The sequence below is a fragment of the Sitodiplosis mosellana genome, unplaced genomic scaffold, assembly GCF_009176505.1.
Source record: "Sitodiplosis mosellana isolate CC-2019 unplaced genomic scaffold, AAFC_SMos_1.0 Smas_scaffold_5, whole genome shotgun sequence".
In the NCBI taxonomy this organism is placed as follows: Eukaryota; Metazoa; Arthropoda; class Insecta; order Diptera; family Cecidomyiidae; genus Sitodiplosis; species Sitodiplosis mosellana.
Genome location: NW_022595248.1, coordinates 559,669 through 569,333, shown reverse-complemented (window position 1 = coordinate 569,333; position 9,665 = coordinate 559,669). Strand labels below are relative to the sequence as shown.

General features: G+C 37.7%; 1 protein-coding gene across 2 annotated transcripts; it reads right to left on the bottom strand.

Moving 5' to 3' along the window:
* Positions 1–1,190: 1,190 nt before the first annotated feature.
* Positions 1,191–2,970, bottom strand: LOC129566821 (SET and MYND domain-containing protein DDB_G0273589-like). 2 transcript variants are annotated; one of them, XM_055443077.1, is made up of 4 exons: positions 2,055–2,970; positions 1,558–1,967; positions 1,326–1,441; positions 1,191–1,263 (listed from the first exon to the last, which is right to left on the bottom strand). In XM_055443077.1, the coding sequence occupies exons 1-3, from the start codon at positions 2,879–2,881 to the stop codon at positions 1,359–1,361; spliced, it is 1,320 nt and encodes a 439-aa protein (XP_055299052.1). In that variant the 5' UTR covers positions 2,882–2,970; the 3' UTR covers positions 1,191–1,263; positions 1,326–1,358. The 2 variants fall into 2 exon arrangements, with proteins under 2 accessions (XP_055299052.1, XP_055299053.1); XM_055443078.1 differs by lacking the exons at positions 1,191–1,263; positions 1,326–1,441 and having other exon boundaries at positions 1,483–1,967; positions 2,055–2,969.
* Between the last annotated feature and the right edge of the window lie 6,695 nt (positions 2,971–9,665).

The window sequence follows — 9,665 nt, the reverse complement described above, 5'->3', positions numbered from 1 at the left end:
CCGTTTTCGATTCACCGAAACTTGACTGCGACACGCAAGTGGCAAGACAAAAGCCGATATTACCGTTTGTTCAAATATTAACTGTTTGCTCAAGTGAACATGTGTCAGACTTGGCACTTTATGAATCCATAAGCCGACCAAGATGAAAAAAAAGCAGTTATGATTTATTGCAAATTAATAATGGCTTTTTATCTCCGATTCATCTAGCATAAAAATGGCGTCGATGCACTTCGACTCGACAGGAAATTAAAACTAAATATTATTAGCATGCTCTGGATGGAATGAAGCGATTCTAATTGGTCGGTCGTTGTGTATATGTGACGCATTTTGATTGAGAGACCTGTTCCGTCGACTTCGTTCATTTGCATATTAACTTCTACTAATTCGCATTCATTCGTTCGGCAGAGAGAGAGAGAGAGAGAGAGAAAAGGGGTGCAAAACGCGACCCGATCCATCATCATCACAATCGCATCGGTTGTGTCAGCGTATGCAAATATTCGTACGCACACTTGCGTAAATACAACGGGCTCAGTAAGCGTGTATGTTTTTGTATGCGCTCGGCCGCAAAATGATAAAAGTTCCGCTCTCACATTCAACACAAGTGATGACGAATTAATAGTTAGATGATTTCCCCTTTAATAATTTCAGCTGGCTCTGAACGAGAGAAACATCGAAATCGAAACAGTTTCCCACTTCGTGCCAATCAAATTTAAAATCGACTCTCGAAACGTTTGTTACAGACTGACGCCACCGTCGTTTTTATCATCACTGCCGTTAGTTAGTCACAATGCTTGCAGCTACAAAACACCCAGTCAAGGGTGCGTGCGTATGTGTGCAAATGCAATGGGTTTGTTTTTATTTGGCAACAAAATTTCAATTAAAATTTGAAGAATATTTGAACATGTGTTCGGCCCTTAATGAAATACCTCTTTTCTCTCATTCGCATTGAATTCACAGTCGACACAACATTATTCCAACACAATCATTTTGCTGTTTATTTATTTAACATTGCATTTATACAGCTAATAATACGATGAAATTGATGTTATTTTGGGATCAAAGGATTTCAAGAACAAAACAATTTCTTCGTTTAACGCTTTATTTTGATTAATGGCAATTTAAAAAAAAAGGTTACGACGATTCCTCTTTTTTTTTTGCAATGGCATCGGATGCACAGACTTGGCGCACTTGATGCTTACACGAGATTGGTGAATTATTTCAACACATTTGATTCAATGATTTTTGCTTTCAATTTTTTTAGACCTAATTGAAACCAATAAAATTTTTTATTTTTATTCTATTTTTCAACATGGTATTCAATTTACCTTTTCCGTTTATTCAATTTAGTTCGTTGAATTTTACAAGATTTTGAACCGATTTCCAGCACACACAAAAAAAATGATGTAAAAAAACTCTCTCCAAAAATAAGCTGAATCCATTGCTAACAACAAATGATTGGATTCACAAAGAAACATAAAAAGATCACTTATTCGTTTATTTATTCATTTTATTAAAGCAACTTTGATATCTCATTTTTATAGGCAATTATATAAGCACCTATCTCCTGCGTCCACTGATTCTTGTCACGCAGAAAAGTCTGAAGCTGATTTAAATTCTTTGACTTTGCCTCATCAATTTGTGCCCTAGTGATAGGAGAATTTTCGCATCGTTCGCAAACGCAATTAATATTCCAAGATTCTCTTAATTTTCTTCGTCGTACTGCTCTTGTTTCTGTTTCAAACTCACAATAATCTATGAAAAGTTGCTCATTTGCTTTAATTTCCCGACATGCAATGCAATGCATTGTGCCACCTTCCATACAAATCGTGACGTTCGGCGCACAAGAGTGGTTAAAAAAAGAAATTGTGTCATACAGTGTGCATATGTAAACGTTTGAGATTAACTCATTTTCAAATGAGTTATTGCTAGCTATTCTCAAAAAATGACCGATCAAATGTTGTAGGAATCTAAAATAGGAAAAAAATGAATCAGTATGAAATTAGATTTTGGTGTTTAGGTTCGAGTATTGCAATAACAAATAAAACGAATAGAACCTTTTGTCACTCTGACCCTCAAAACGTTCCGCTATACTTGGAATTTGCATTATCGTGGCATAAGTTTCATAAACTTGTCGATGGAATTCGGGATAGAATCGTTTGGCCGTGAGCCGCATTATACATTCAAATCTCTGCGCTTCATCTCTTATGGTCGCCATGTGAACTGCATTATTATTGTTCATGTCAGCAAGTATTCTAGCTACAACATTTCTTAGCCTTCGAATATTTCCGGCATGTAATGCCAAAGCCTTGAAGACCAATTGTATGGCCAGCTTCATGATGATCTCTGTGCCGAAAATAATTGCGTGGTAGGCTGATCCACACTCGTAAACATGCGTAGTGTTGTTTCTTACACAATCATCTGAACAATATTTAACGATATTGCACGCAGTACATTTCTGTGAAAAGACTCCAGTGTCCTGACTCTCTTCGCGTGATGGGATTTCACCAAGACATGTCACGCAATAACCGTTGGTGGTGTGGTCGATGACAGCAGCATATGCCCTAGACTCAGCGACCTTGGTTTCGAAGGGTATTTCAACGTTTGCTATCAAATGACGACCAAAATCAGCACTGGAATGAAAACTGACCGATTGAGCTAAACCTACAAAACGTTGATTTGGTTCTAGCTCTCTGCTGACAACTTGACCGAGGACACTCCTTCGTTGATTTTTTTTTATCTTAAATTGGAATGCTTGTCTTATGGTCCATTTCAATAGTTGTCTATTGAAAACCTCAGCCGAATCGAATAAATCGACATATTCGTCATGTTCGTCATGTTCTCCTCCTTGAACTGTTACCCAAATTCTATCCTGCTCTGCCATTTTTCTTTAAACTTTTAGATTTTGAACACTTCGTAAAAAAACAATTTGTTTCTACGAATTTCGAAATGAAAATGTCTGTAAAAGTCAATGGAAATTCGATTGCATTGAAAATCTAACTACGACATATTTTCAATCAAAGTAAACCAAATGCATTAAAAGAAAATTTACAGTGAGTTTATTCAAAAATGGTATAAAAACGTGTATATTCTATCAAACATATGTATGGGTAGATATATTTTTTATTTCAAATCACGTGGAAATATTACAATTTCGTGTTCTAACGAAATATCCATGTGTGCGTGCATGCAATCGCATTAAGTTACCATTGAAATGAAGATATTTAGCGAAAGAGATTCGCAATCCGCATACCATGAGTCTCTTTGGCTTCACTTTTAGGCTAGCTTAAAGCCTAATAAAATACTCTAAAAAAATGAACCATTTCTCACCGCAAACGATCGGATTTCCAAAGCCACACAAAGAAATCCCTTGCAATGGTCCAAATAAATTGAGCAAACACGCGATTTCACACACTCGCTCATTTCCCTAATTAAGTTACGTACAAATGTTCGCAAAAGTCTTAATTAAATGTAAGCGTTTGATTTCATTGCTTGTTTCGTTTCGGATATCGCGTATCTGTTTGTCAGAGCAACGCAAACGATGACAAATGCTCAATTACAATCGCACAGTCGCCGAAATACGGATTCCGAATGACAAGTGCGATGCGCTGTGAAACGTAGTACACATGGAAAGAAAAATAAGAAAGTGGGAACGATTTACGAACATTAAACATGAAAATCGTATTAGTTTTCGGGCTTAAATTCAATTATGGACCTTCGGTACAATCTCTCTCTTTCTCTCTCTCTCTCTCTCTCTCTCAACCGAATGCAATTTCACTGCGTATGAATTTATTGCTGTTATGATTGCATGCAATGCTCTTCATAAGCAATATACGCAACACGTTGAGCTGGCGAGATAAGTTCGGGGTGAGGGTGGTGTACACTATTTCTCTCTTCATCGTTTCACACGTATTTTGATTAAATATCATCTAGTTTTTTATGAGTTCGGGCGTACAAAAAGCACGGAAGAGTAAGAGTGTGTATGTGCTAAGTGTGGTGAAAAAAAAACCATCGTCGTCATCGTGAAATCACTCGTTCACACTTACTTGATTACGTAAGATGTATGTCGATAAGCTAGAAAATGTGCTCGTCACTTTTCCATACATGTATCGAGCAAGTGCAGTGAGTGGGCGAGGGTGACGGCTGGTGATTACGAGTCGCAATTGGATTTTTATTTGATTACACATAAAGTGGATGTCGTTGTGAAAAATTGAAATTTTTTCTTCTGCTTTCATTCTCGTTTTTGTCCTGATTTAGAGAGAGAGAGAGAGAGAGATAGAGAAAGAGAGCACCGGAATCGTTTTTCAAAGGACCCCAAAATAACCGTTTGGAAAAGAAGAAGAAGAGTTCATTCATATATCGATTCTACTAGCGGTTGCTAACAAACGATTTCGAAACTGAAAGTAAAACATTCTCATTAACGATTCGAAAAAAAGGAGAACAAAAAAGAATCATGAACGGAGATCGACCTGAACAAATCCTTAAATTATGCATGTTGAAAGTGTCAACTAACATGCAATTATCCGTGTGTTCATTGGAAACGGTGCATTCGAGGCAACAACAATGATGGCAACAGCACAAAAAATAGAATAATATTTCTCGAAAACAGGAACAATTAGACGTATGCATGCCAACATTGGAGGGGAACGGAAACGTATTCAAATTTCACAACACAAAAAAGCACCGTGCCATAAACAAAGAAAATGCAGTTGAAATATAAAACAAACCGTAAAAAAACCATACAAACTCATTTCTACGTTTACTCTAGGCAATGATTTCGTTGTGCGTTTTTTTTTTCGTTCTCTGTTGTCGTGTCGTGTGCATGTCGTCGTCCTTTGTGAGATATAAAAACGCATATACTCATAAAATTGCATTCTCTCTTCCTTGTTTTCGATTTTTTATTTGTCTGTGTGCTGTTGTTGTTTGATCCCGTTGAGGCTGTTTTTGTTTTTTTTCTCTACTGTTGCTTGACAATCCAACAAAAACACATGCATATTTTTATGAGTCATTATTATTGTGCGCTACGAAAAGTGAGTTTGTGGTACGCGACACATCCCAAGGCACGAAACCGAGAAAAGTGTTGCCTTTTGTTATTCAGGCCATTATGTTTTTCGTGTGTGTAAGTAGATGTGTGCTTATGATACCGTCGAGAAATGCGCTGCAAATCGATTTCTATGTAAATGTCACCGAAAAAATGCAACTCGCCTGGAATTGTGTTTGTTTATTAGCGACATTCTATTTCAATGGTGTTGTTTTTTCCTCTTTGTGAACACAAAAAGGGACGCAATTGTCTGTTTGCCAAAGACAAAATTAGATCGACCACACACTCGATGTGGCCATAATCTGCATGACGTGTGATAATTTGTAATTTATCTCTTTCGTTTGCATAAACAACTGAACGATGGATGCACGTGATGCAAGCGTCATTTAGATAAAGGCTACATGTGCTCCATCAATTTTACTCTTATCCTTATCAGAACCGATGTCATACATGATGTCAGTGCAAAATGATATTAATTGACGATTTAACTGACGCATTTCGATTGTTTTGCCCGAGTGTCGATGCGATAAATGGAAGAGCATTTAAGAAAAATGATGTTTTTGTTGGGCTTTCACCAAGTGCAAAAGTCAATTCATCTTGTTTGCCATTTTCTCAACGAGAGTATGTGTCAATAAAAATCAACGATGAAACGAAGAAAATCTATCGAATGGAACTGTATTGTCGTGAAGCAGCCGCGGGAAGATAAAATACGCTGTTGCATACACACCCTCCAGCATTTGCCGTTCTATCTCTTTTCATCCATGACTAATTTTTTCTGTTTCGTTCGCATCACACGAGTCTAATGTATCATACGTGTACGGAGGAGCGCGTTATAACGCAACACATATTTGTTGCTCTCGTCGCGATGAGAGCAGCGCATTAAGGGAACGAAACAAGGCCGTTATTGCATCGCATACACAGACAAAGACACATGTTAATTAGCGCCATTGTAGAGAGTTAGTCAATTGAAAACTATAACCATTGTATTGCACATAATTCATATCGAATTCTTTTTATTTGCGCCCGAAAAGTGAATTGGCTTTTCGCTGTAACGTCGTTAGCATTTTTTTTTCTGTTGCGATTCCAAACAATTGGCATTCTAAACAATGCGACAAGATTATGAATATTCCAACAGTCATAACGGAGAGATTATGCATCGAAGAACGGTGGTTGTTCACGGCGTGAAGTTCATGGTTTAATGCAAAATGCAATGGATGATTAGAATGAAAACGCCGTATCCGATACCGATAAAATGGGTTATTGTTTTTCGGCTTCGTTGCACATTTCGCCTTAGTTAAATTGAATTCCTTTTGACAAGGAGCAAAAACGGAGAGAATAAAGAAAAAATGCAACGTCATTATCAAATCATGGCCTGATGAAATGTGAAATTTAATAACCGGAATGCAGAAAGAATCACAATCGGAAGGAGAGGCATCCAAAGTGCCGTCATGCCAAATGATGAAGCGGCAACATGATGAGAAACCCGAAAATAAAAAGTATCTGCATCTTGATTTTTATTCATCGTTTTTAAACCTTACGTTGCTCTTTTTCTTTTCGCTTTGCTTGGCCATTTTTCACCCTTTTTTTCCTATCTAACATTCAAGTCGTCAACGAGTGATATCCATTGAATTTATTGAATCGAACGCATCAAATGACGATGCCGATGAGCACCAGTTGTTTCTTTGTGATACCAAATCAAAGCTGATCTCTCACTGACCGAAACCATTTCTTTCGTATTCTTTTCTAGGGTGGAACAAACAAAAACACAGACGTGTACACCACTAAAATGTTGGAAGGGAAAAGGTTACGTCGGCACCGAGCGAAGGAGTGAGTGAGAGAAAGAGCGAAATAGAAAAGAGAAAGGTAGAGAGAGTGAACGAGGAAAAAATATGGAAAATTTAATAAAATATGAAATTTAATACAAAAGCCAATGCTCAATATTAATAACAATCATAATCATGGTAAAAATAAAATCCAGAAACGTATTGAATGCCATTTGTGGCACCCCTTCGACTTGACTACATCATCGGAAGTAGAGAAAAATCTCCTGCCTGGAAAATTCTGATGCATAATAAATATGAACGCATTGATGGCATTTCTACTGCCTCTGCCGCTGCTGCTGCTGCTGCTGCCTGTTTTGCGTGTGTATGTGGCGAAAAATTCAAGTCACGAAATCAAATCAAAACAAAATCGTGCCATTGATGGTGTCCATCGATGTTGTTGTGATTTTTTTATCAGTCTGCAGCATTGCAAGCCCATTGAGTATTTCTATTACTTCGGTTGAAGTACCGTTTCGATAAGGGCCCTTTCCATGGCAACGCCCGATCAATTCAACCACCGATTCGATTATTAGGATTTTCTTCTGATACATATTTTTTTGTTGCTCCTTGGCTGTTGTACGAAAAAAAATGTGAGCCATTTAGACGCCGATATCGTGTGTAAACGAAGATTTTTATGACATTGAACATATCAGATTTTTGCTTCCATTTTCGTTGTTCAGCCGTCTTTGATCAACATTCTTAAAATTATCTTAAAATGTGCAAGCACTTTTTTCGACAGCGTTGCCGACAGCTCTTTGCATCTTGACATTCCAGGTATTTGGTGTAGCCGGCATTCAATTAATTTTCTCGGCGAGCAGAAAAACAGAGAAAATAGACAAAATTATAGCAAGATAAATACAAAAGCAAATGGAGAGTGAAATAGTGGCGTCGACTACTTAAAATTCTAAAGGGAGCGGATTTTTTCGTTATTTTTTTTTCTTCCTTTCCTGATTCTTCGTTTCGTTCATTGCGAAGAGCATCGAAATTAAACGGTATGCTACAAAGTGTGTATAGATGTTGTACATGCTTTATTTCGAATTTATGTAACTGCATCGAGCAGTTAAAATTGTTTCGCGCTTTTTCGTTTTACTTTGTCGCCGTGCGTCTATTTCTATTAATACGTTAAATATTCTCAACGTGTTCGGTGTGCATAGTCACAATGTACACACGGGCTCTGTTGTATGCCGTTCGTTCTGCTTAACTCGGGGCGAATGTGACAACGACGAAAATTAACATTTTTGAATTTCACCAGCAGCAGCAGCAGCAGCAGCAGCAGTAGTGATGGAGGAGGAGGTGATAGTGACGACAGCCAAATGCACACATCGCAAATGTGGCAAGCTTTAAGAAGGTACATATTGTCGGTGTTTGCGCTGACTACGAAGAAGAAAAAAGTCATGTGCAAGCATTTTTTACAACTGTTCTACACGAAATTCGGGAATATTTCCTTACATTGAATCCACAATCGTGCGGTGGATTCAACGCAGTGAAACATACACACACGAAACTGGGGCAAAAACAAACTGAAAATTTGTTGAAGAAACGAGCTCAAACAGCAATATTTCAACAAATTTCACGTGTTCCATGGCCAAATATATGTTACACTGTGACATTTTTGATTATGACCATTCGCTCGCTCACTCGTTCGTTCTATCCACCAATTTCACACACACACAATCTAATGGTGAGTGCAAGTAATGACTGCATCGAAGACGCGAACATGTTTGCTTTTCATTTAACTTTTACTCGTAATTCGTCGTATACGACACACACACACACACGAGAGCAGAAAAAAAGAAAACAAATAACGTTGTGCGACGAAGAAAGTCTCCAAACTTGGAATTTTTCTAAGGAATGGAGATAGAAAAGCGCAAACGAAAAGAACAAGCCAAACGATATCTACAATTTTAAATAGATTTTTAAGTCGTGCACCTGAATTTTAATTATAATTTAAATTTGTTCATTTCAAATGCTTGGCTTGTAATCGCAAAATAGAAAACACAACCAAAAAAAAAGAACGCGCTCAACACGGAACCGATTTCTTTTCCTCGTCTCTGTTTCGGATTCTTGTGCGCACATTCCATTGTATACACAAAACAGTGTGTACCATCGTATCTCTCGATCAAACATTTGTAGTCGCGAACGGATTGCATTCAATGTTTTCCAATATATATTCAATATTGTATGGTGTACGTAGACAAACGAGCACGGTGCAGTGAAACATTGGTGTCGGTACGGATTTTCTCCCTTTAATGAATTAAATTACCGCTTATTTGATGTTTTCTACTTTATCTTTCTCTTGCGCTCTCATTTCATCTGCTCGTTTATTGCGGCATTGTGTCGAGCAAATGGATTCATTTGAACGAGCCATCGATATGGAAAAGAGAAGAAGAAAACAAGACAGAGAAAACGAGATAGAGACAGAGAGAGAGTGAAAAAGAGTGAAAAAGAGAGAGAGAAAAAAGTCGATCGAAATTCCGAACGGAACATTGATCAAGACAAACCCGAATGCATTTTTGCATTTTCATCGTGGATTTTATTCTTTTTTTTTCTAACAAGGCCCTGTGCTTATGGTATTTTTTTGGTGTACGCGCGCCGCGCAACAGTGTATTCGCTTCAATTCTATTTGCATTCCAAATACCGATATAAACGTGTGCCGATCTGCATTCATACTCTCATCGACTACTATTCAATTGGCAAACGGTTGTTGTTTTCTTTTCATCTTTCTGTTTTCCCTCTCTCTCTCTCTCTCTCTCTCTCTCTCTCTCTCTCTCTCTCTCTCTCTCTATCTCGCTTGCCTTCTGTGTGCT

What these genes read in the sequence shown, in the direction of transcription:
- LOC129566821 (XM_055443077.1), bottom strand. Translation starts at nt 2,881, where the DNA reads ATGGCAGAGCAGGATAGAATTTGGGTAACAGTTCAAGGAGGAGAACAT. An exon ending in GAGGGTCAGAGTGACAAAAG is followed by an intron (nt 1,968 to 2,054) that starts GTTCTATTCGTT and finishes TTCCTATTTTAG; the next exon opens with ATTCCTACAACATTTGATCG. An exon ending in TCAGTGGACGCAGGAGATAG is followed by an intron (nt 1,442 to 1,557) that starts GTGCTTATATAA and finishes ATTTGTTGTTAG; the next exon opens with CAATGGATTCAGCTTATTTT.